We start from the raw sequence: 26465 nt of genomic DNA on the forward strand, positions 1-26465 counted from the left end.
TCGCTATTCAATGGGGTGTTACCACACTACAGAATGAGCATCTTTATACTATATGACATGCTGTTTCTCTGTACCCAATTACACATCAAAATGGAACTACATATTCTAGTAGGCCAATGGTCAGCAACTTGGCTAAGGATAACAGAAGGGTAGAAAAATAACATTTGCTAAAGTCATTCTACTACTCCCACTGTGCAATTCATCAACTTGAATAGGTTTCAGATGGAGATGGTATAATTGTACTTTTGTTTTTTCATGTTTTCAGATTTTTTCAAAGAACTCCAATAGCCTAATTTTTTTTCTGGGCATGAGAGTTGGTGGTGAATGCTGAATTTCCTTTTAAATTATGCTGTCTTTTAGCCTAAAGTAGTAGGGGTACAGTGACGTGATTGTATACCTGCCTGGGATGCCCTTTTTTCTAACGGGGTCTAACAGCAGTTTTATCCTCTCCGTTAACTTCTGAAATGCAATTTTGCTTGCTTTTCTTGAGTGCAAGCTCCACTGTCTGTAGCTGGAACTTGATTAGCACAGCTATGCTCCTTTCTATTGGAATAACAGTGTGGTTTTCTTCCCTACACACTGTCAATGATCCATGAATCCATTCCTTCTATTTCAGTGCCTCTGTTCTTGTAGTTGATTTGTAGGTAACCAATCTACCTGTTCAAAGAGTGACTCCAAATACATGAGTTAGAAGGGGGGGAATGCTTATAGGATGAGGTTGCCTATATGATACAAATTAATATGTCTGACCAGTGCCACCCACTATAAACTGTTTAAGACTAGTGTCCAGAAACTTCGGTGAGAGTAGGCAAGTCACTCGCAGGCATACTATAAGCTTTCACCATTATGTACTTACTGACAGAATTAGTAGCAGAGGAGGATGCTTTGGTGACACATATGTAAAATGTTGGACTTTCCATAGTTTGTGACTAAGAGGAGAGACTGATATTTAGATTGGGATTTTGTTGCAATATTGGGTCATGGGTTGACATAAGAACAGCTATACTAGGTCAGACCAATGGTCCATCTAGTCCAGTATCCTGTCTTCTGACAGTGGCCAATGCCAGGTGCTTCAGAGGGAATGAACAGAACCAGGTAATCCTCAAGGGATCCATCCCCTGTTGCCCATTCCCAGCATCTGGCAAACAGAGGATAGGAACACTTCTAATAGCCATTGATGGACCTAGCTTCCATTAACTTATCTAGTTTTTTTTTTTTGAACCCTGTTATAGTCTTGGCCTTCACAACATCCTCTGGCAAAGAGTTCCACAGGTTGACTGTGCGTTTTGTGAAGAAATACTTCTTTTTTCCATTAATATTACTGTAATATTTTATTTTTAGGATAAATGGGTGTGCATGACCTTTACCTGAACTAAAGCAGTTCCATGTCTTGTTTGGTAAGTCTACATTTAATATGGCTTATTTTATGTCATAGTTTTTGACAGTTGCACCTTGCAATTCAATCACGTATCATGAAATAAAACTTCTGGTGAAATTTCTTGCTATTTGCTGAGGGAAAACTCCATTCAAGGGATTCTAGCAGTAAACAATAACAAATTCCTAATGTAGATGCTAGCAAAGGGTTCAGGAGAATGTGAGTTTCTCTTCTAGCACCACAGAATAGTTCAGAGAGCTGATTAGCCTGTTGGTGCTCACTCTTATTAGAGTGGGGCTCATTAATATTAAAATTAAATTAAGAAAAACCTTAAACAGCTTTGGAATTTTATACAATGTATTCCTCCACTATGAAAGGAAGGTCCTAGTAGAAGAGAAAAATGGCATGGAAGAGGGCAAGTGCATTGGGCCCTTAAGTGCTACTGTTCTCAGGGGGACTCTTCCACCCTCTCTGTTCCTGGTTTACTTATGTCAAGAGACTATCTGACACAGTGGTTCCAAACTGTGGGGCATGGAAGAACGTTGGGGGGTTGTGGCGGGGCCCAGGCCAGTCCTCCCGGGGAGTGGGGAAGGAGTGCCACCCAGCCTCGCTCTGCCCCCAGGTCCGCTCCCGGCCCCAACCGCAGCCCCAGCTGCAGCTCTGGCTCCAAGTGGGGCCCTGCCTTGGCTCTCCACCGTGGCTGTAGCCCCTCTCCTAGCCCCGGCTCCTGGGGCGGGGAAAACCAGGTAAGAGGGGGAGCATCAGCAAAAAAGTTTGGGGACCACTGCACTAAAATGATGTGCACAAGGATTCTTTTTGATGAGGCCCTGGATAACTGGAACATAGCTTTGGGTAACGTCTCCTCTCTCCCCTCCCCCGATAATACTCTATTGATTACAGTACGTCCATTGCAGTTCACTTACTGATACAGTACTATGTATTTCAAGGATTGTTCCTGTATTCTGCGGACAACAGTTGAATCAATCAGACAAGAAAAGCAATCAGAAAATAGCATCCATCAATACTTGGTAAGAAGAAATCCAAATTGATTTAAGAGTTAACCTGCAAAATTAAATGGAAAAATGTAAGGCTGAGAAATATCAAGCACTGTACATCAGGAATTTCCAAAGATTAAGCTTACTATGGCAATGTTAACTTGGCAAGGTTGTGGGTAGAATATGTAGTATTTTCTATTCAAATTTTTCTTACAGCTAAACCCGAATGCATTACTCTTCAATCTGTACTAGAAAAATTCTGAATGGACAATGTCGCCAAGTCTCATACTGTGATAGAAAAAAATGGTTACTCACCTTCTCATAACTGTTGTTCATGTCCATTCCAATCAGGTGTGTACGCGCGTATGTGCACGGTAGCCAGAAGATTTTCCAATATCAGCATCTGTCAGGTCAGTCTGGGCACCCCTTGGAGTCGCGCCTTTATGGCACTCAATATAGAGCCCTTCCAACCCGCCACCCCCTCAGTTCCTTCTTGCCGGCTACTCCGACAGAGGGGTAGAAGGGTGGGTATTGGAATGGACATGAACAACACATCTTGAAGAACAACAGTTACGACAAAGTGAGTAACCATTTTTCTTCTTCGAGTGCTTGTTCATTCCAATCAGGTGACTCACAAGCCCAGATTCAGGAGCTGGGGTCAGAGTCATCCACTGATTGGAGCACCGCTCTTCCAAAGGCCGCATCGTCGCTGGCCTGCTGGGTGATAGTGTAGTGTGCGGTGAAAGTGTGCATGGAGGACCACGTCGTTGCTCTGCAGGTTTTCTGAGTGGGATCCTGCTCCAGGAACGCCGTTGAAGAGGCCTGAGCCCTGGTGGAGTGATCGAAGGAGCAGGCACCCCTGCCAGGTTGTAGCACTCCCGGATGCAGGATGTGATCCACAACAAAATCCGTTGAGAAGAGGCAGGAAGACCTTTCATTCTGTCTGCCACTGCCACGAATAACTGCACCGAGTTTTGGAATAGTTTCGTTCTCTCGATGTAGAAGGCTAGCGCTCTGCAGACATCCAATGAGTGAAGTCTTTGCTCCCTGCCGCTGGAGTGCGACTTAGGATAGATGGAAGATTGAGTTCACGATGTCCAGGCGAAGGAACCACTCGTGGCCGTGGGACAACCTGCTGAGATGGTCCGCCAACTTGTTCTGTACTCCAGGGAGGTATGATGCTTGCAGGTGTATTGAGTGGTCTACACAAAAGTCCCACAGCGTGATAGCTTCCTGGTACAGGGGAGAGGACATGCACCCCCGTTTGTTGATATAAAACATTGCCGTGGTGTTGTCTGTCATCACTGATACACATCTCCCTGCTAGGTGTGCTTGGAAAGTCTGGCATGCCAGGCGCACCGCTCTCAGCTCTCTGACATTGATGTGGAGAGCGAGATCCGCTTGAGACCAGAGGCTGTGTGTTCTGACGTCTCCCAAATGTGCCCCCAAGCCCAAGTCTGACACATCCGTCGCTAGCGAGAGGGATGGCTGAGGGCTGGTGAAAGGGACCCCTGCACATACTACCTGCGGGTTGAGCCACCACAGGAGGGAGTTGAGAATCGGGCGAGGCAGGGTTACAATCCTGTCCAAACTGTCCTGGCCTGGCTGATACACTGACACCAGCCATGACTGAAGAGGTCGAAGTCTGAGTTTGGCATGCTATACTGTGTAGGTACAGGCTGCCATGTGTCCTAGAAGTTTCAGGCAGTACCATGCTGTGGTGGTGGGGAACTGTCTGAGACCTCGAATAATGTCACCCATGGCTCGAAATCTCACTTCTGTAAGGAATGCCCTGGCATATGTTGAGTCCAGTACCACCTCTACAAATTCTATCCTCTGAACCAGGGACAGCGTTGATTTACCCTCATTCAGTAGCAGGCTCAGTTTGTCAAAAGAAGCTCTTATGAAGGCGACTTGTGTCTCTACTTGAGTTCTGGATCGGCTCTTGATCAGCCAGTCGTCGAGGTATGGGAACACCTGTACCTGTCGCCTGTGCAGGAACACAGCCACGACTGCCATGCACTTGGTGAATACCCGAGGTGCCGCTGACAGGCCGAACAGGAGGACTGTGAACTGGTAGCGGGTGTTGTTCACCACAAACCTGTGGGACTGAGTTATTGTTATGTGAAAGTACGCGTTCTTCAAATCAAGGGCGGCATACCAGTCTCCTGGATCCAGTGAAGGGATGATGGAGGCCAAAAAGACCATGTGGAACTTGAGCTTCTTCATGAACTTGTTGAGTTCTCGCAAGTCTAGGATGGGCCTGAGCCCACCTTTGGCTTTCGGTACGAGGACATACCAAGAATAGAAACCATTGCCCTTCTGCTCGAGGGATCTCTTCCACTGCCCCTAGCGAAAGGAGCGAGTGCACCTCCTGTATAAGGAGTTGCTCATGAGAGGGATCCCTGAAGAGGGACGGGGAAGGAGGGTGGGAGAGCTCAGAATTGGATGGAGTATCCCCTCTCTACTGTGTGGAGCACCCAGTGGTCTGAAGTGATACGGGATGAAGCACGGTAGAAAGGGGACAATCGGGACGAAAGATAAGGTGGGGTAAATCCAGTTTTTGTTCTGCTGTGCTGTCCTTGCCCGCACCTTCAAAAGGCCTGTTTTGGGCCGGAAGATGGCTTGGATTGGCTAGAGCCCTGGCCTGATGACAGGTGTGGCCTTTTCCTGCCACTCCTGTTCTTCCTCCGGGAACTGTCCTGATGGTTCTGTTGGTAGAAGTATGGGGGAGGTTGTGGTCTAAAATACGTCCGCTGCATAGCAGATGTATGAAGGTACTATGATTTGAGAGTGGCTCTCGAGTCCTTTAGGCTATGCAGCCTTATGTCTGTTTTCTCGGAAAAGAGAGCCAAACCATCAATTGGGAGGTCCTGAATAGTCTGTTAGACCTCATACGGCAGGCCCGAGACCTGGAACCAGGAGCCCCTTCTCAGGGCTATGCCCGTAGCCATCACGCGGGTAGCTGCAATCCGCCCATGGAATAGACCTTTCTCCTGTAAAGGTTGAGTCCTTTTTGCCTCCTGATTCTTCAGGGAGGATCCCTAGAAGCCCTGGTGTTCACGTTGGTTGACAGCATCAACAACGAGAGAATCAGGTTGGGGATGGGTATACAAATGCTTGTAGCCCCTGGACGGCACAAAGTAGCGTCTTTCGTTGCACTTAGCCGTAGGGGGCAATGCGGCTGGGGTCTGCCACAAAGTTTTTGTGGTGTCAGAGATGGTTTTTGTAAGAGGCAGGGCAATATGTGCAGGTCCAGGGGGGTAAGGATGTCTACCATTGGATCCGCGTACTCCACTACCTCCTCCATCAGAATGCCCAGGCCCTGGGCAACCCGCCGCAGCAATTGCTGTAGGACCCTCCTGTCTTCCAGGGCTGGGGCTGTAGCCATGCCCACCAGCGCCTCATCTGGTGAGGATGAGGAAGAGACCCCCGTAAGGGGTGGCTGCTCCCTTCCTCCCACACACAAGGGGTCCCGCGGCACCTGGATTTCTTGGGCCAGTGCCGACCCGGATGGTATCGCGCCCCTCAGTGTTGGGACTGCATACGGTGACACCGCTGCCGAAAGTGTCATCAGTGCCGAGGCCATCATTGACACCAGAATTGCAGACTGTGCCAGGGCCGTCATCAGTGTTGGAGACGTCAGAGTCAAAACAACTGGGGCCAGTGCAGGCCATGCTGGAGGCGTCGGGATGGTGGTGCTGGGTGGCAATGGGGCTACCCCTGATCCTGCCAATGGTGCTGGGGTTGGAGATCGACAGGGCATCATGGCGGGCTTTCCGCTTGAAAGTGCATGGAGAGCGACCAGTGCTGGCGACCTGTCTCATCTAGGAGGGGAGAACAGTGCCGTGAAATGGAGCAGTTCTTGGGCTGCCTCGAATGCCTCCGGAGTCGAAGGGAGGTGCAGCTCCCAGCTTGGCCTCGGCGAATGAGGAGGGTCCAGACTCAACCGCCCTTCCATGCTGGCAGAAGTCGACACGACTGTCACCAGTGGTAGAGCAGAAGTAGTGTGGCCCAACTTGGGTCTCACAACGGCTGGCTCCTTAGGCCTAGCTGGGGAAGCACGACCTCTCTCCGGCCTCCTCTTCTTCTTCTGCGGCACCAGCGATTGAGAACGGTGCCTGCATGCTGCATTTGAGCCACGAGTGGAGCCAGGACGGTGCCATGAGTCCTTGTCCTTACTCGGCCCCGGTGCTCATGCTGACGGTGCCGGAGCGCTCCGCACTGAAGAAGAGGAACTCAGCAGGGTCCGTTGACCTGGGGTCGGACTGGTGGCGGAGTGCAGCCAGGCCCTCTCAGAGGTCCAGAGAGGCCCAGGCCACTTCCAGCTTTTGAGTCCCCTAGCCATAATAAAATAAAAAATGACACATGAAAACAAAATAAGGCACCAAAATAGAGTGAGACATAATTTGAATATTATTTTATTTAACAAATGCTTTTCTAGCCTTTTTCTGTGCAAATGCACTAATTATTGAGGAAAAATCTAGCTTTTGTGCAATGTCACAGTTGATATTAAGCATGGCAAGCCCATTCAAATGCTCTTGTCCCATAGTTGAACGGTGATAGTTCTTTACCTGCTTCAACACATTGAAGGTGCGTTCACCTGAAGCCACTGACGCAGGCAAACTGACAAAAATACACAATGCAATTGTGATATTAGGAAACACCCCAGAGAGTCCAAGTTCGAGTATTTCTTGAAGCAATTCCTTTGGCTTGCAATCCAATTTAAAGTTTGTGGAATACATTCGTTTGAGGAAGATGACCTCGTCACTGAGCTCTTTTGAGATTTCTTTGTTGTACTGTTGCTCAAATTGTTCAGCTGCAGAAAGTAGATCTTCATTACTCAGGCTATTGAACTGCCAGAGAAACCCAAAAAGGGTACAAATTAATCACAGTGACTCAAATCGACGTGTAAGACCTGATTGAATAGACTCAATGGTGACAAGGAAGACATTGACCCTATAATGCTGCTGGGCATCGGATTCAGTAGGTAAGTTGCAATTGGTGGAGAACTCAGATGAAATGCCAATATTCTGTGCTACTAATTTGGACTCAGTCAGCATCGCATCCCGTTGTTCACGAATCTGTTGAATGTCATTGATAAGACTTTTGATGTTATCCCTCTCAACATCAAGTGTAGCATTGCATGCTTCAATTACCAGATTAGTTTGGTGGATCATTGTAAGTAGCTTCATCCACAAAGATGACATCAGAATGCATTCAAATTTGGACATGTGCTTCTGAATAGCCTGAAGTTCAGTTTGAGCCTGTGCAGTGAGATTGAGAGATTCAAGCTCCTTTAAAGCCTTTCTGACTGAATTCAAATGCTGCGCAACTGGTTGAACACCATCGATCTGTGCAGACAATCTAATTTTGTACATCCCATGCAGTGAAACAGGAAGATATTGCTTCAGAATTTCCCACCTTTGTGGACTGCTACTGAAGAGATTGTACATTTGCTGAACAGTTCCAAAGTAAGTAATTGCCTCCTTGCATGATTCAGCACAGTCAACACCTACAAGGTTTAGGTGTGATTTCCACAGCTGGAGAAAAAACAGTTTGAATTATGCTCAAGCAGAACTGCTTCTACACCTTTGTACTTCCCAGCCATATTAGATCCACTGTCATAGGCTTGACCAATGCAGACTTGAAAATCTAACTTAAAACCTTCTAGAATTGCTAGTACTTGAGCAGCAATTTCTTTTCCAGTTTTGCTTGTGAAATTATCAAACAAAATAAACCTTTCTTCAATTGAAAATTTTGAGCTGTCTACAATCTTAACATATCGAATAACCATAGTAGTCTGTTCCTTGTGAGAACAATCTGGAGTGGCATCAACAATGATTGAAAAATACTTGGCATTTCAAATCTCAAGAATTGTTGTTTGTACGAATGACCCACATAGCTCAATAAACTCGTTTTGTATGCGCGTGGAGAGATAATGGACTTGCATGCGCTTTTGACTCTCTTGCAATTCTCGAACACGTTTAACATGCTCTGATAAAAGTGGGTTATATTTGCTGAGGAGCTCAACTATGCCTAGAAAGTTTCCATTTGCACGATCACCAATACATTGACTGGAACCAAAAAAGCCAATCCCCGCTCAGAAAGAAAAAGGATGACATTCAGGATGCACTCAAGAAGTTTTTTCCAGTTATTAGTTTCTGTAGAGAGTTCAGTCAAGAGTAAATTCTCAACTGAACTTTCAGCTGATGCTGCCCTACTGGCTGATTTCCATGCAACATAGTTTTCTTTGTGTGACGTTGAACTCTCATGTAAAGGTATTCGGTCTTTCAACTTCCTCCAACCTCTGTTGATGCTCCATCCTGATTGAACAGAGAGAACTGATGCATTTGCAGCGCTTTTGTTCAAAATGAAGCAGGGTAAACAGTACAGAGCTTGTTTCTCCATACTCCAGCATAACCAGTCTCTTGTGCAGGTCTCACCATTTGGAAGAGTTTTTGTCAGCAGACGAGTAGGGAAAGCATGATTATCAGCATCTTGTGGAATGTTACTTGGAATTTCAAAACAACTAATTTGAAGAAAAGATTGCATTTGAGCAGCATTGCTCTTGTCACTAATTCCAATGTCAGTTACAGTCAAACCTGTAGTACTCATGAATTGCTCTTGCTGCGTAAGATCTACATCTTCCTGTTGCTGTTGAGTTTCTTGATCGTACACAGGATCTTCTGCTGCATCTGGTACTGTTGGCACATCTCCTTCTTGACTACTATCCTCATGTTCAGGTATTGGCATTGAAATATCACCTGTTGCAGTTGCGGAGTTTTCATTATTTGTGCTATTGTTTGTTGGGTAAGGTGTTTTCTCCAGTGGTTTGAGAAATGAAGTTATTGGTTTTGAGCTCTTAGCTGCTGCTTCACTCAGTTGTTTTCGCCTCTCTTGCTTGCACCACTTTCAAAGCTCCTCTTCATAGTGATCTATCTGATCGATTTACACCTGAAATGTTCTAAAGTAAATATGTAGCCTGTCCACACTTGAAATAGTCTGCTGTAAATAAATAGCCTATCTACACTTGAAATCTTCTACTGTAAACATGTACACAAATGCTGAATGGTACACAAATGCTGAAAATACTTAAAATGAAGGAATACTAATTAAGAACATAAAATGAAACAGTCAGTCAGGTTATTATCCTTATCACTGAATCAAAACTCAAGCATGCAAGGTATAATATAACAGGCTGAGCTGAAGACAAAGGGATGACATATATATAGTAAACACAGACACGGATACAGACAGAGGGATAATGTCCAAAAATTTCAAATGTATGTCCTCACAAATTTTCACCTTGAATCTGGGCCTATAGACTATAAAAGCCTATGATGATGGCCAAGCTACCAAGCTAGGGCTCAACCAACCAACCAGTCACCTCTTTTAGCTACCATATGAAGATAATAATGAGGAATTCTCACACAAATAATTCCTTAGTCAACTAGACGTAAAACTATAAAGACACTGAAATGTAACAATTCTCTGCCTTTCAACACAAACTTGATGCAGCACCAGCCACAAGTAGTGGTTTGTTTATATAATCAGCTGATCTGAGAGGACATGTTCATCACGGTCTAATCTTGTGCCATCAGAACAGATATATTTTTATTAATATTTATGAACATTTTTAACTCTTTAATATGAAAAAATCTTTATCAGTTAACAAAAAAATTGTCTTTTACCAAATCACATCTCTTATTTGCTTAAATTTGCAGCTCTAAGCTGAGAGAGTGCATCACATTTTGGTCCGATAGGGATGCATCTAAAAACAAGTTGCGAAACTTATCAAATGCCAAAAAATTAACAAGTGTCTAAATTTGAGACCCCCTTTGAGCTTGAGGCCCAGGCCAAATGGCCCTCCTGGCCCTCCCACTGATTGGCCCTGAGTGCAGCCTTCATTAACAGGACCTTCAGGCGCTGATCTCTATCCTTTAATGTCCTGGGCCGAAAGGTCTTGCAGATGGCACAACGATCCTTCTGATGACTCTCTCCTAAACACTTCAAACATGAAGTGTGAGGATCGCTTCTGGGCATACACTTGCTGCAGGCTTTGCAGGCCTTTGAGGCCTGGAGATCCCGGCATGCCCTGGCATCGAGAGAGCTTAGGAGGGGAAACCCATGCCCCAAAGGAAACTTAATCTAACACTGAGGGCTACTAACTAGTTAATTAACCTACAGAGCTAATGAAAACTATGTATATAGACTGCTAAATGTGCTTGCCGAGACAAGAGCACAGGGAAGTTCCAGCTAACCATCACTGGAGGCAAGAAGTAACTGAGGGGATGGCAGGTCGGCAGGGCTCTATATTGAGCACCATAAAGGTGCGATTCCAGGGGGCGCCCAGATCGACCCGACGGATGCTGCTATGGGAAAATCTTCCGGCTACTGTGCACGTGCACACCCCTGATTGGAATGGACATGAACAAGCACTCAAAGAAGAACCTTAATTTCTTGAATCTCAAAAATTGAGTGCTTGATTTTTTCTCCCCACACATTTGCACTAGTGCGTATTTATTTATTTTTACATATACTCACACACACACACATACACAAATGTGTGTACCAATATTAAAAACTAATCCTTTTACTACTAGGCAGATGAACCCGAGTTATCCTGGATTCATCCATATGGAAGAGATGAAACGGTACTTTGTTCTTCTGACGTCTCCCATTATGAACTCCAGGTGGAAATAGGTATTCTAATTCTATGCTGAAATATGCTTTGTCCATACAAGATTTTTCCTGCAAATGGCCATTCTTTATATATATTTTAAAAAAAAATCCCATGAGGGGAAAAACTAGAAGCTGAGAAAACATGTATTCTCCTTGTTATAGAGCCACCCAAAACTATTTTAAGATCTCTCTAAATGTTTGCACCCTTCTTGACCTCTGATCTTAGCTGATTATTTTTCTAGTGTTGTGAATTTCACTTACTGTTTAAAAAAATACAGTAGAAATTCACAAAGATACACAAAAACCTGCCTGAATTTGAAATCTCTATTCCAACTAGGAGAAGAGATTTTCTGCTCATCTTGCTGCTAATATTTTTTTTAATAAGTGACCACTCTAAATTGGTTACATTGATTGTAAATATAGTAGAGAGCAAATCAGCATTGCGGTTCTGGTGGCTGTGGCACTTGACAGTTTCTTATCAGTCAACAGGTGTGGTAGATGGTCCTAAATATGGCTGTACTGCATCACTATGTTTAGAATGAGTGCCAGTGGTGGTAGTTCTTTAAGTTGGACATCAGCAAAGTAGTCAGCATTTGTAAGACACTTTATTGGTCCTGAGAAGTAAGACTTGTTTAAACAATTTTGATTAGACTAAACAGAAGCAACAACCATGACTTGACTAGTTTTCTGGCTGATGTTACATGTAAGCATGCACTGTTGTTAACTGCACCCTTAAAGCCATAGATTCACTGCAGTCAGCAGCAGTCTGTTAGAATTCTAGGACTGTTTGACTACTTAGTGATGAAGCAATGTTGTGGGTTCTTTTTAAAACTAACTTTTATAATGTTAATGAAAGACAGTTGGCTTGCTTCTGGTTACAGGAAGAGGATTCAACAATTTAACTTCGATCTACCTTGCCCGACACACGCCTACAGGAACGCTTGTGGCTGTAAGGATCACAGACTTAGAAAGCTGCTCTGAAGAACATTTGAAAGCTTTACAGGTAAAACAGTGGGACTTATATAGATGTCTGACACAGAAACTATAATGTATGTGAGTATATGCAGTTAACCAGTACCAGAGACAGCCGTGTTATATGAACTGGTGCAAACTAAATTAAGTGGCTTCTTGATAAGGTACTAGAGAATAAACTGAAGTCTTCTGCCATACAACAATTTCTAGTCATGCAGGAATCCCAGTTTGAAACACAAACTCTATACTCTTCACTAGAATAAGGGGCTCAGAATTAATAATAAACAAACAGCAGTTCAGATAGACATTGAAAGCTTCAACAATTTGTTTGAATTTCCATTGCAGGATGTGCAAAGCATCTGCAATTTACATAGTGGGACTCCAAACTTGTTAGCTAGTAGAACTGCATTTACAAAATTGACTTTTTTAAAGTTACTGAGGACCTGTGTAGTTAAGGTTTTTGTCAAGATAATTATCTTCCAATAACTTACTCACTTTTGTTTAATTCTCTAGAATGAGGTGGTGCTATCCCACTTTTTCCAGCACCCCAACATACTGACACTTTGGACAGTGTTTACTACTGGCAGCTGGCTTTGGATCATCTCTCCGTTCATGGCCTACAGTAAGAATTGTAACTACAACTTGGGAAAAAGCTTACTGAATTAACTCTGGATTAGATAGCTCAGTCCCTAACACCAGGCTTGTGGCTATGGAAGAGCACGAGACAGAGCAATTCTATATTTCCTTTCAGCATCTCTTCTCTTGTAGAGCTTGGATGTGTCCTAGTTCCTCTGTGCCAGACTTATGAATTTTGCTTCTCCTAGAAGGCAGTGTGGATTAGCTATAGGGGTGAAACAGCCGGTTTCCAGTTCATGGAAACATGGCTTAGGATGTGGTAGGCTTCATTGTGATCTTTTACTACTGGAAGAATCACTTTCTTTCAGTGATATACTCTGAGGTGACTTTCTTCCTCAGCAGTTGCCTCCCTGTATAAGTCATTGTAAAGAGAGAACAATGTTTCTTTTAGGGGGTACATGAACAGTGGAGAGAGTGCTGTGTTGTAGTAGGAATAAAGATTTATCACTAACAAGACCTGAATGCTTAGCGTGATTTTTTTTTTCTTTTCAGATTCAGCTAGTCACCTACTGAGGACTTACTTCCCTGAAGGAATGAGTGAAGCTTTGATAGGAAACATTCTGTTTGGTGCAGTTAGAGGGTTAAATTATATGCACCAAAATGGCTACATTCACAGGTATGAGACAATTAATACCATAGATAAGAAGTTATAGCAACACACAAGCTTCCAAACTGAAGCTACTCATTAGTCTATTCAGTTTACCAGAAGCCTATGCCTGATTGCTTTAGAGGAAAGTGAGCTCCCTTTCAACACCCATTTCTCTTGTTACTCACAAATTGTTCAGCGCTGTGGAGTAGACACACGTCCTTCTCTGAGCATTTTCTTGGTTTGATACCCTCCAGGCTCTCTGGCATAGCTAGTTTAGCTGAAGATACTACTTTTGTTCCTATAAAATGTCTAATCACTTTTGAGCCTTCCTGCCACAATGACTTTCTGCAGCAGTACATTGCAGAGGTTGAACTATAATGCTTTGTAAATAACTTCCCCTTATCCATTCTAAATGTGTTGCTATTCAATTTAATTGTTCTTTTACGGGGGGGCTGGATGAATGGGAGCACTTGCTTGGTCATCTTTTACTGTTTATACAGTGCTTTGGAGATGTAAAGCACTCTAAGTTTTCAGTAGTGTTATGGAGTTTGTTGCTAAATTGTATAACACTGGTCTACAATTTTTGAGAAGTCGTCTGCTTCAGAGATAAAATGTGCTATTTATTATGTATTTTGATGTGCTGAATTCAAATATGACAATTAAAACAACTGATTGGCTACTGTTTCTAAGATATTGTATGTCTATGTATATTGTGTAGATAGTAGAGTTTTAATCATAAATTGTAAACCCAGGTATTTTCATGTGTTTATGGTTGCTTTACATGATAATATTTCACCTGTCCTGTTTATGTAACACTTTAAAAATCAGCAAAAGGGTTATATAAATAAAACTTATTATGAAACAAAAGGCAAAAAACTATTCTGTACATAGTTTAGTCCTATTCAGTGTCTACTCGGCGCTTCTTGGCTTGTCTCTTGTATTCATTAAATGGAGCATCTCTTGTCACTGTCCAGCAATAGTCTGCAAGCATTGATGGGCTCCATTTGCCCTGATAGCGTTTCTCCATTGTTGCAATGTCCTGGTGAAATCGCTCGCTGTGCTCGTCGCTCACTGCTCCGCAGTTCGGTGGAAAAAAATCTAGATGAGAGTGCAAAAAAAATGTATCTTTAGTGACATGTTGCAACCCAGGCTTTTGTATGCCTTGAGGAGGTTTTCCACCAACAACCTGTAGTTGTCTGCCTTGTTGTTTCTGAGAAAATTTATTGCCACTAACTGGAAGGCTTTCCATGCCGTCTTTTCCTTGCCATGCAGTGCATGGTCAAATGCATCATCTCGAAGAAGTTCACGAATCTGAGGACCAACAAAGACACCTTCCTTTATCTTAGCTTCACTTAACCTTGGAAATTTTCCACGGAGGTACTTGAAAGCTGCTTGTGTTTTGTCAATGGCCTTGACAAAGTTCTTCATCAGACCCAGCTTGATGTGTAAGGGTGGTAACAAAATCTTCCTTGATTCAACAAGTGGTGGATGCTGAACACTTTTCCTCCCAGGCTCCAATGACTGTCGGAGTGGCCAATCTTTCTTGATGTAGTGGGAATCTCTTGCACGACTATCCCATTCGCAGAGAAAACAGCAGTACTTTGTGTATCCAGTCTGCAGACCAAGCAAGAGAGCAACAACCTTCAAATCGCCACAAAGCTGCCACTGATGTTGGTCATAGTTTATGCACCTCAAAAGTTGTTTCATGTTGTCATAGGTTTCCTTCATATGGACTGCATGACCAACTGGAATTGATGGCAAAACATTGCCATTATGCAGTAAAACAGCTTTAAGACTCGTCTTCGATGAATCAATGAACAGTCTCCACTCATCTGGATCGTGAACGATGTTGAGGGCTGCCATCACACCATCGATGATGTTGCAGGCTACAAGATCACCTTCCATGAAGAAGAATGGGACAAGATCCTTTTGACGGTCACGGAACATGGAAACCCTAACATCACCTGCCAGGAGATTCCACTGCTGTAGGCTGGAGCCCAACAGCTCTGCTTTACTCTTGGGTAGGTCCAAATCCCTGACAAGGTCATTCAGTTCACCTTGTGTTATGAGGTGTGGTTCAGAGGAGGAGGATGAGAGAAAATGTGGGTCCTGTGACATTGATGGTTCAGGACCAGAAGTTTCATCCTCTTCCTCTTCCTCATCTGACTCAAGTGAGAATGATTCTGGTGCATCAGGAACCGGCAGTCCTTCTCCATGGGGTACTGGGCGTATAGCTGATGGAATGTTTGGATAATGCACAGTCCACTTTTTCTTCTTTGACACACCTTTCCCAACTGGAGGCACCATGCAGAAGTAACAATTTCTGGTATGATCTGTTGGCTCTCTCCAAATCATTGGCACTGCAAAAGGCATAGATTTCCTTTTCCTGTTCAACCACTGGCAAAGATTTGTTGCACAAGTGTTGCAGCATATGTGTGGGGCCCACCTCTTGTCCTGATCTCCAATTTTGCAGCCAAAATAAAGGTGATAGGCTTTCTTAACCATAGTGGTTATACTGTGCTTTTGTGATGCAAAAGTCACTTCACCACAAACATAGCAGAAGTTATCTGCACTGTTCACACAAGTACGAGGCATCTCTGCTCACTTTGGCTAAACAGAAATGTGTCCCTTTGCAAAATCAAACACTGACAAATAAGAGAGCACGACACTGTATGATTTCTAGAGCTGATATAGGGCAATTTGTTCAGCAGAATGATGTAAGCTTTGTTAGGATTGCATCATCCATGACTTCTAGGAATAACATGATGCAATTCATATCATGTATGAGGCAATACCAGCTTCAGATTGCATCATTCATTGTTTTGCCTAAAAAGCAAGTACTGTCCAAACCCAGTCATAGATTTATTCATAGATCCAGTCAAAGATGTATTTTAGTCATTTCTGGTTTAAATTGAGATCCCTTCCCTTTATAACTCACTTATCCTCCGCCATTCCCAAGTCAAGGGTCGTATATACTGACCCAATAGCATATCTTGAAAACTAGAGCCAATCAACAATTTTAAGCATCATTTTCGTTCTCAGTGACCCAGAATTAGTAAAGTTTGACTACATTTATTTCAGAAGCATTTTGGCTGTAGAGCAGTGTAATCAGTTGCTTGACCACACTTTTGTTTGTTATGAAATATAATCAAGAGTCCAAATAACCATTGTCAGGTTTATTAATATAGTACAGGAAAATCTGTTCTATACAATGCTAGTCTCCAAAGGACAGTCCTGTGCAGCAATATTACACATTCACCTTACACAGAAGGTGTGCTCCCCAAAGTTACATCCCTGAAGTCATCTTTTTATAACTTACTTGTCTACCAGAAAAAGGAACTGTATACTTCACCTGCAACTGTATTGAATTAATCAGCTTTTTATCTTGTTTGTTTCTGGTACCATGGTGTATCCTGTTATCTCTTGTTCTGAACCCATGCATTCGAGGTATTAAAGTGTGTAAAGACACCTCCTAGGCTTGTAGCAGGATAAATAGGTCTGTGAGGGTAACTCCCTTTCTGTTGCTATGACAAAACAATTAAATGTCCTGATACTGACAGTTTTCCTATCTTTGTAAGCCAAAGTTTACTTCAGCTAATGCAAGCTATTATGGAATACTTAGCATAAGTGAACAGAATTATAATAAAGGTACAGGCCAATTTGGGCTATATAACTGCTATATTAATGCTTAATATTATGTATACTGAAATGCTTGGAACATATATTGTGGGTAGTATTATCAACATAATATATATGTATGCTAGCTAGTGTATATTAGTCAACAGGTTGCAGCATTGACTTCCTAGTTATGGTTATAACAGCTTTCTAATCTTAAAAAAAAAGACACTTGAAACCTAACTCCACAGTTTCCTAAAAAACTTCATTTGTTCAAAATTTTCATATGGCTTCTAATAAGAGGAGGATTCATAGTGAAAGCATTTTTGAGCTATGGAATTCCAAAAAGATTGTTCACTTTTCCCAAAGACTTCTAAAAAGCCTGAACTTCTCTTAACATCTTATTTTTAAAAGTAACAGCTTTGTCCAGAAGCTCCACATTTGTTTTATACTAGTCCTGACTATTTAATATCAGACTTCATGGTTTATAGTGGAAGTCAAGTTTCCAACACAAATTCTTACTTCCAAGAACAGTCTGGTCTTAAGCAAACTTCTTGTTGGTTCTTTAACTTGAAGCTTCTATCAAATTGTGAATTTACCAGAAATTTGAAGTGGCACAATGATGCTGCTTCAAAACTGGAAATATGTTTACCATAAACTAAAAATAGGGCCTTATTAGGAAGTTACAGATTTAAAAATAAGGCAAGTCTTGAAATGCATAGGAATAATTCATAAACAAACCTTAATTTGGACTTCATCTCCTTTTTCACCTCAGCCTGTAGACCAGAAACTTTATATTTCTGCCCACCCTTTACATATCCAACATCCATTCTTCTGTATCTATTCTCTTATACAGTGTTCACTGTATCTGACATGCAAATCACTGAACACTAGCTAAAGACCCAACCCTGCTCTAGAGATAACAGCATCTTGTATCTTAACTCTGGAATAGAGTTCAGAGAATGTCTCCTTCCCCATCCCCCCAAATCCATTATAAACCAATTATTCCACATTGACCGCCTCTCTATGCAGATGCCCCAATATATGTACCTCATTTTTTCTTGTATAACTCTGTGGATGCACCTTTACCCCCATTCACTGTACTCGTTGACTGCAGGTGCCAGAGTACCATATTCACTGACACAGACAGAGGACCTATGTATACTTTACATACATTCTGGCTTGACTATCTCCTCCATTAGGGAGTATTTGACTACAAATAAAACTGACTATTGGGGAGAATTTAATTTGTTGTATTAGAATACCTGTATGCCAGTGTATGTGAATGCTAATGGAGACATAGTTATGGTGGCAGGCAGAACCTTAGCTTTGATATCTACCTTTTCAAATAGTGTTTCAAAACTCTTTCAGTGAGGCACCGTGTGTGTGTGTGTACTCAAAAAAAAATTTTGTTTGGGGGCGGGGATTTTATATACAGGAAAAACTCCAATTTTTAGAATGAACACCATATAAAGGCTTCAGATTGCAAAGTCAGGGTTTTTTAACCATGCATTTTGGATAAGAGATTGTGTTTATACAGTTTCTCTTCACCCATCTTTAACATGCGTCTCAGTCGGCTATAGCATGATGACGTGGTCAGGCTATCTCAGAAATATTTTATAAATATATGGCAGGCTTTCTACTGTAGTGTAATAAGTAACATTCATTTGAATGATTTTTTTTTTACTACATTTTATCACTTTGTTTCAGGAATATGAAAGCTAGCCACATTCTGATTTCAGGGGATGGTCTGGTTTCTCTGTCTGGCTTAAATCATCTCTACAGTTTAGTTAACAATGGACAGAGGTCAAAGGTTGTGTATGATTTTCCCCATTTTAGTACTTCAGTACTTCCTTGGCTGAGTCCTGAGCTACTGAGACAGGTCAGTATAAACCAGTTAATTTTGCCTTGAGTCTCTGGATATGGCTGTTTCCTTTTTTTAAAGTTTGTACTTAGTAGTTTCCTTTTTTTAAAGTTTGTGAAAGAGCCATAAAGGCGATATATTTGCAACTTCCAAACTAGATTGTGTACAACTTGTTTAGGAACCTTAAAATAAATTGTGGCTTTATGGTGGACCCACGTAGCTTAATGTCTTTACCTCTTGCCTGTTTGTTACAAAGGTTCTAAAGGACGTGATCTTAATGGACACATTTTTTTCCCATGGAAACCTGAAAATAATTGCATTGACTTAACTCTCTCTTCTGTACAAATATCAACTATGAAATCTATTAACAAGAGCTGTGTGCATTAAATCATTCTTACACTCAGAGGGCCCAATCTTATATAAGCAGCTCACCCACAACTTGTTGGCTATGGAATATTAGGATTGGGTCCTGAAACTGTATTATATCTACAGTATATTTGCATATGCATATTTTTGCAGTACATATTCAGTAGTTCCCAGTGTGTTGATATAATGCTTTTTCTCTCCCACAGGATTTGTATGGGTATAATGTGAAGTCTGACATTTACAGTGTGGGGATAACAGCATGTGAATTAGCCAATGGATATGTACCATTTCAGGATATACCTCGTGCAAAGGTAAAACATTAAATACTCCTAAATCCTTCTCAAAACTTCATTCACAGGACTATTTTTCTCTTACAGATACTGTCTAATAATAAAGTTACTACGAAATATATTAAAGGGTGGCACTTTTTCTTTTTTTTTTTTAAATTTAAAACATACATGCTGCTTCCTAGGGCAAAGGAGCTTCCAACTCCTGTTTTTTCTGAAAGGTCCTATTACAAAAACTCTGTCCCTGGATCCTGACCAGAGTACAGCCACTACCACAATTTTATGGGCCCTAGGCCAGTGTTTCTCAAATATGACCACCATGGCTGCATGTGGTCACCAGGGGCTTTTCTTGCGGCTACAGCCTCCTGGGCTGTTATATGGGGAGGAAGGGGGAACAAAGTCACGAGTGGCCCCTCCCTGTTGCTTCTGGATGCACCGTCTTGGTGTTGATTACTGGGGTGCCAGCAGGGGTTGGGCCCTGTCCCCCCTTTGGAAACACCTGGGGCACAGTGCTGGAGAACCAGGCAGCCGGTGAGTTCCCCACCTTCCCAGGGGCTGTTGGGCTCAGGCTTGGGGCTTCAGCCCTGGAGTGGCAGGGCAGTGGGGTAGCAGGTTCTGGCCACAGGGCTTCGTGCTCCAGCTCCCCACTGCCTCCCACCCACCCCCATTGTTCCTGGCCCCTGCTGTCTCCCCCGCCCCCCATCCAGAGCTTAATTTGTTCCGAGGCTTGACAGGTCTGAGTAAGTCTGTTGTGAAAAGCAATACTTGTATGTTTGTTAATATCATTTTTCACAACAGACTATCTAGGGAAAAAATTATAATGATTTGGACATATATATGTGCATATTTATTTGTTTTTCCTAAAGCTAATTAAGTATTTTAGGAAAAAGTGTGAGAGTGGCCAACAGCAAGAGTTGGTGGCCGCACTCTGAGGCCACCAAAACATTTGTCCTGAGAACCCTTGCCCGAGGCACACACCTGTGTGACACACTTCTGAAAGAAGGAACCACCTGTCCAGCTGCCTAGCCCCTCTGAGCACAATGATGACTCTTTGGACTCCCCCATACTTACACACCCTCTTCCAGAAGCAGTTCACACACACTCACACATTTGCTCTTTTTCAATACTAAATCATACAAAGCCAAGATGAGTAGATCATACAAAACAAACATCTTAACTACAATGCCACTTTCTAGCTCACCCTTCCCCTGGGAGTCCTTAGGGACCATTGATATCCAGGAAGGCACGGTACAGGTTGAACCTCTCTAGTTTGGCACCCTCGGAACCTGACCAGTGCCGAACCAGAGAATTTGCCAAACCATGGGAGGTCAATATTGTAGTGAGCGAGTCTCTTTTTATTTTTATCTCGCTGAGGCAAATAAATGGAACAACGCTTGCAACACCACCTAGCCAAGGCTTACCGACTCTCTTCATAACAAAAGTGTTAGAGTAGTTACACAATTTTACTCTATTGACACAAGGAAATATGTAGATAAAGCATAAAAAACATAAAATAATATGAAAAAGAAAGATGATAATACAGGTAAATCTATAATTTACTCACCTAAAATGCTGCCTGAATTCCGCTTCCAAAGTGATGTGACAAGAACTGCTAACTCAAATTACATTTGAGTTACATCTGGGGTCTCTGCTGTAGGTATATCTGGGGTAGATTAAGTGGAGATAACAGGATTTTCGACTGTAGAGTGCTGCTCACCACTGCTCTTTGCTACCTTTAACCAATCTTCCAGCTTGTCTTGTCTTATGTATTTTGGTTTTTCTTTAATGAGTTTTTCTCATATCATGTAGAGCGACATGATCTCTTGCTCAGAAATGAAATGTCTTTGCTCCAGTCCTCCTATTAAATTTGTTGCCAACTGAATCCATTTATCTATAGCATTTTTTTCTGATCATCATCATCTTCATCACCATCACTGGCTTCTTTGTTATCTTTGTTTTTTCCCTGCTGTACCATTTGCACAATTTCTTCATCCGTCATTTGAGTAGCAATTGGTGCATCTTTGTCAACTTCCATCCAGTCTAGTAAATTTTCCTCTCCCAAATCCCTGGCCACCTCAACCACTACAGGGTGGGACATACCGCTGGCATAGTCCATTAACTCACTAACAATTTTTTGGTTTTCAGACACTTGAAATCCAGTGAACTCGGACTCGTCATTGACGTCAGGACTGTCCTCTAACATTAGGGTTGGCAACAATTTGTGCCATCCATTCTTCTGAGTAGATGGAGTTACTCTTTCCCAGGCTCTAGCTAGTGTCCAAATCATATCCTTGAGGTTAAATTCTTTCCTAAATGTTGTCAAACTCTTCCTATCATTAAGCGATACTAGCAATTGGTGCATAAACTCGGGCCTGTACATATACTTCAGGGATCGTAAGGTACCCTGATCACAAGGCTGAATCAGTGAGGTACAGTTTGGGGGTAAATACAGTCCCACCACATTATCTTTGACAAGCAGCTCTGCGTTAGGGTGGGCAGAGCAATTGTTGAGAATCAGCACAATTTGGCACATCGGATCCAGACCTACCGAGGTGCAATGGGCTCTTGCCTCCAGTACAAAATATTTCTCAAACCACTCGAGACATAGATTAGTCGTTATCCATCCCTTTTGTTGCCATGATATATCACTGGGAATATTTTCACCCCTTTGAATGCCCTTGGGTTCATACTTTTCCCAATAACCATGAGCTTGCATTTATGTGTGCCTGCTGCGTTGCTATAACCAAAGACAGTTATCCTGTTCTTTGACTCCTTCGTACCAGATGGTGACCCCTTTGCATCAGTAGCCAATGGTTTTTTTTAGGCATACAGTGCCAATAAAGAGCAGTTTCATCGGCATTGTATACCCCCCCAGCGGATAACTTCTCATTTGCAACTAACTGTGCAAATTCGTCATCGTACTTAGCGGTAGCTTCCGTATCTGCACTTCTTTTTTCACCGCACACATGACATAGACTAATGCCATGCCAGTTTTTAAATTTCTGAAGCCATCCTTGCAAATAGTCACACTCATGCTGCTGGTTAAGTTCTTTGTGGAATATTTTTACTTGTGCCATCATCATCTCACCTGAAATGCTAACACCTTTGTTCCTATGAAGCTTGAACCAATGTATAAGCGCACTATCTAAATCACTGCTTTTCCCCTCCTTCAATGTCTTATGGACACTCATACTTTTTTTTACTGTCACTTTCAGCAAAAAAATTAAGGATTTGTGTTACAGGGTGGGACTCACCCTTGTGGCGCCTCCCGCTGGTCGTCCAGGGAATTAGCATTTCCAGCCTCCGGAGCGCCCACTTGAGGCCAGTGACCTGCTTGCCACTGGGCCCGAGTCCCTCCTGGACCCCAGTGCCCCTTTCAGGCCGGGGTGCTGCCCCCTGGCAATACCCCCACAGATCTGGGTCTCCCCTCCCCGGGGAACCCCCACCCTCTATCCCCACCTCACCTCAGACTATGGCTACTGCCAGTCTCGATCTAGCCCCCGTTCACTGGGGCAGACTGCAGTGTAAATGCCTCTCATCACCGGCAAAGGGGGTTTGAACCTGCTGCCTCTGCCTACCCCCGGGCTGCACCCCTGTAACCCCAGTACCTATTGGGCCTTAGACAAGGCCTGCAGCCTGGGGGTTTTCCAGGCAGGAGCTCCCCGGCTCCCTTGCCCTATTCCCCAGCACTGCTCTACTCCGGTACCTGCCAAGTCCTCCCCTCTCTACTGCTAGAAAGGGACTCTCTGTGTGCTCCTGGCTCACTGCCCTCTTATAAGGGCCAGCTGGGCCCTGATTGGGGCGTGGCCACATCTGTGGCTGGTTCCCCAATCAGTCAAGGCTTGCTGCTTTTCCTAGCAGCAGCCCTCTCCCAGGGCTGATTTCAAGCCCTTCAGGGCAGGAGCAGGTGACCACCCCGCTACAATTTGATTCTTTTGTTTCTTCAAATCATACACTGTAGATGGCCCTATATTGTAAAACTCACACAAGGCACATACCAATGTGCCCTTTTACAATTTCTGCAGCAATTCCACCTTTTGCTGTATGGATATTGGCACATGCTTACGCTTAGCAGCATTACCAACACTTCCACTGCTTGCTGGTCTCTTAGAAGATATATTTAGGGGTCAATTAGAGCTAAACAACAGCACAGAACATTGAGAGCCAGGACTGGCGGGACTTTGCTGGATCGCAGGAAACTTGGCCCCACCCACGATAAGCAGACATCTGGCTAACTAAAATCATGCCAGACCCCAGATGTTGCCGGACCAGAGAGTGCAGGACTAGAGATGTTCAACCTGTATCCCTTGCCTCGTACAGGGGGTTACATGGTGGGTGATCTCTCCCACAGCTTCTGTGACCTTGCTCTCTCCTGTCCAAGGCTTCCTTTTCCTGTCTGGTTTGGTTTTAAACACCACACCCTGCTCCTTGGTTCTGTCTTTTGGGTAAGTTTCCACTACTCCTATCTACCCCCTCTCTTCAGGGAGTTAGGCTCAAACTGGTTTTCTTAAGGATGCAGCTGCTTTGCATCATAATCTTTGTTGGGTTTAAGTACTGTGGTTAACCTCAGGTATTTCCCACTGTCCTGTTTGCTGTGAAGTTGCTATAGAACCTGTCAGAAGTGGTAGATCCACATAGAGGAACTCAGTTTTTCATAATATCAATCAGATTTCATAAGTTGTACAAACATACTGCCAATTCATCACAGCCTCTAGAGGCTAATACAGCCACTGGACTCTTATACTGTCTTTCCCTTCTACCAGATGCTGCTGCATAAGCTGAAAGGTCCCACTTATTGTCCCTGGGATATAAATACCTTCCCATGTGGGGAATCCAGAATGAAGAATTCACAGTCAGGTGTGGATTCTGGAATTGGTGAAAGCATGACGCACACAATGACTAGTGAGAGATTGCAAACTCCCTCCTCAAAAACATTTTCCCCTGCTTTTCACAACTTGGTAGAACTCTGTTTGCAACAGGACCCCGAGAAAAGGTAACTTACTTCTGAACACTAATATTCACTGTCACTTTAACATAAGATATAGCATAATCTAAGGTGAACTTCGAATCTACTAAGTCGTATACAACTGACAAATTCAATGTTAAGATGAAGTGCGTCTGGGTTTCTTTTCACAACACTAAATTATCAAAGTGCCAGGCCAACATTGTCTTGGTCTGAAGAATGATCTTCGACATGCTTTTAAAATCCTATTTCATCACTGATTTTGAAGCTTTCTTGGATAATGGATTGCTTGTTTGTAAAAACATGTTTGAAAAACCACAGTTTGGCAAGGAGACTCAGGAAGGGCTAGTTCCAGAAACTAGTTTAAACTGTTAAATTCTGCTAGATTTCAACAGGATGATTTATCCCTCTAACACTTTATGGCTACTATGGAGGCTGAGAATTGAATGTACTGGATCAATGAACTCACTGCCTCTAGTAATGCCCTCACAGTAAAGTTGAGGCACAGAATGAAGGAAGCTTGTGCTGCCTCTGTTCAGGCTGCACTTGTTCAGTGGACAAATAACCCTAGGGCCTAGAGTGCATGGTCAATCTGGCATCTTCCACAAACACCAACACTTACTTTCAAAACATAATCTTGTGTTTTCCATTTTATGATCCAGGCCATCAGCAAGCAGTTTGCTGTCACACACTTTCTTCAAACAGGTGAGTGTACTAAATTCTTACTGTTGAGATGAGTTAACTGCAGCCTAAGTAAATGGCAACATATTAAAAAGTTGGGTAAAGTAAAAGCAGTTGTAAAGTAAAATCACCCTCTAACTGCCAGGATGCTGCAGACAGCTCTTTTACAAAATGTCATATCATCTAGAATCTTGTGCAATGCATAACACAGCAATCGTGTCCTCTGTTAAATGAAATTTGAAAGCTTATTTAAAGGATTAAAATTTATTGAAGTGAGCTTAACCATTGAGATATTTTGGTTGAAAAACCACATTTTAAGTCAAGCTAATCATTTAACTTGACTACAAATTTACAGACATTTGTGGTCAATCTACTCTGGAGTGACGAAGCTAGTCTCAAACTCTGCCTTCGCCAGCATTATAGCACACAAGGCTGCTGCTATACCCCTTCATGCACTTTTAGTAAAGATGTACACAGTGTTTCAGTGGACTTGTACGTACAGCACTATTTTATCCTGTTTGGTTTTTTCCCTCAGGTAAAAGAACAAACAAGGAGTTCCTTACTTTCACTGTTGCCACCTCCTATCCAACACAATAGACCACAATTCTTGCCACTGCCCTCAAGAGCAAGCAGGCCTGAGTTTGGGTGTTTTTACCCAAATGAAAGAGACATAGAGTGGGACTTTTAAAACAATGACAAACCATCATACCTCCCCCATGCTTCAAAGAAGGAAAATGTGATTTCTACTTGCTGCTTTTCTCTGTATTGGTTTAAATACAAATACAAGAGCTATACTTGAACATCTGTGGTGTGTACATGATTTAAAGCTGGCACTGTAAAAATGCAGTAGGCCTCACTTTCCTAACCCCAGGGAAAAAGTTAATCTTAAGAATATTGATGCTTTTTATCCTTCTCTTCTTCCCACCCCTTTGGACTTAATCCCTTGGCAGAAGGCTCCTTCTATAGCCTTATCTGGTATTGTACTTATTCACAGAACTTCTACTTGAAGAATACTGCAATCAAATGCCATCCTGAATTTCCAAGTACTGCATCACTACGTTCAGGTTCATATCGAGCCTCTCTGTGGCCTTCAACTGGACTGTTAACCCCAGTACCGTGGTACCAGCTCTTTTACTGCATTGCCCTCAAAGGCATTTTTGGCCTTTATAAATGATTTTATTAAATCTTTTTCTATATGTGCAAATGCCAGAGCTCATGCCTCTCCTCACCTGAACTGCTTTTTGTTCCACTGACACATGATAGATATCTTACATTTTAAGACTCTATCCTCTAGGTTTTATATAACCAGCCAGAGTCATTTGGGCAGCTTAATACTGTTGTCTAGAGAAGTCTATACATTTTGCAACTAACATTCACTCTTCCAGAGTAGCAATAGCCTTAATAGCATCTGCCTAAATACAGAATTGTACTTTGGAT

The 26465-nt window shown here is 42.9% G+C and overlaps 1 protein-coding gene across 1 annotated transcript; it reads left to right on the forward strand.

The window, feature by feature from the left end:
* Positions 1-2310: 2310 nt before the first annotated feature.
* Positions 2311-25753, forward strand: STRADB (STE20 related adaptor beta). Its single transcript, XM_065412986.1, has 10 exons — positions 2311-2403; positions 10977-11076; positions 11937-12058; positions 12541-12649; positions 13156-13279; positions 18578-18749; positions 19304-19408; positions 24148-24377; positions 25010-25052; positions 25564-25753. Exons 1-10 carry the CDS (start codon positions 2311-2313, stop codon positions 25714-25716), a joined length of 1251 nt encoding a protein of 416 aa, XP_065269058.1. The 3' UTR covers positions 25717-25753.
* Positions 25754-26465: the final 712 nt, after the last annotated feature.

This window comes from Emys orbicularis, chromosome 11 (assembly GCF_028017835.1).
Source record: "Emys orbicularis isolate rEmyOrb1 chromosome 11, rEmyOrb1.hap1, whole genome shotgun sequence".
NCBI lineage: Eukaryota > Metazoa > Chordata > Testudines > Emydidae > Emys > Emys orbicularis.

Bases quoted from the DNA above. Each gene is read 5' to 3' on its own strand.
- STRADB (XM_065412986.1), top strand. From the start codon at position 2,311: ATGTATTTCAAGGATTGTTCCTGTATTCTGCGGACAACAGTTGAATCA. The intron at 11,077-11,936 runs GTATTCTAATTC...TTCTGGTTACAG, and splicing joins TGAACTCCAGGTGGAAATAG to GAAGAGGATTCAACAATTTA. The intron at 13,280-18,577 runs GTATGAGACAAT...ACTTTGTTTCAG, and splicing joins CAAAATGGCTACATTCACAG to GAATATGAAAGCTAGCCACA.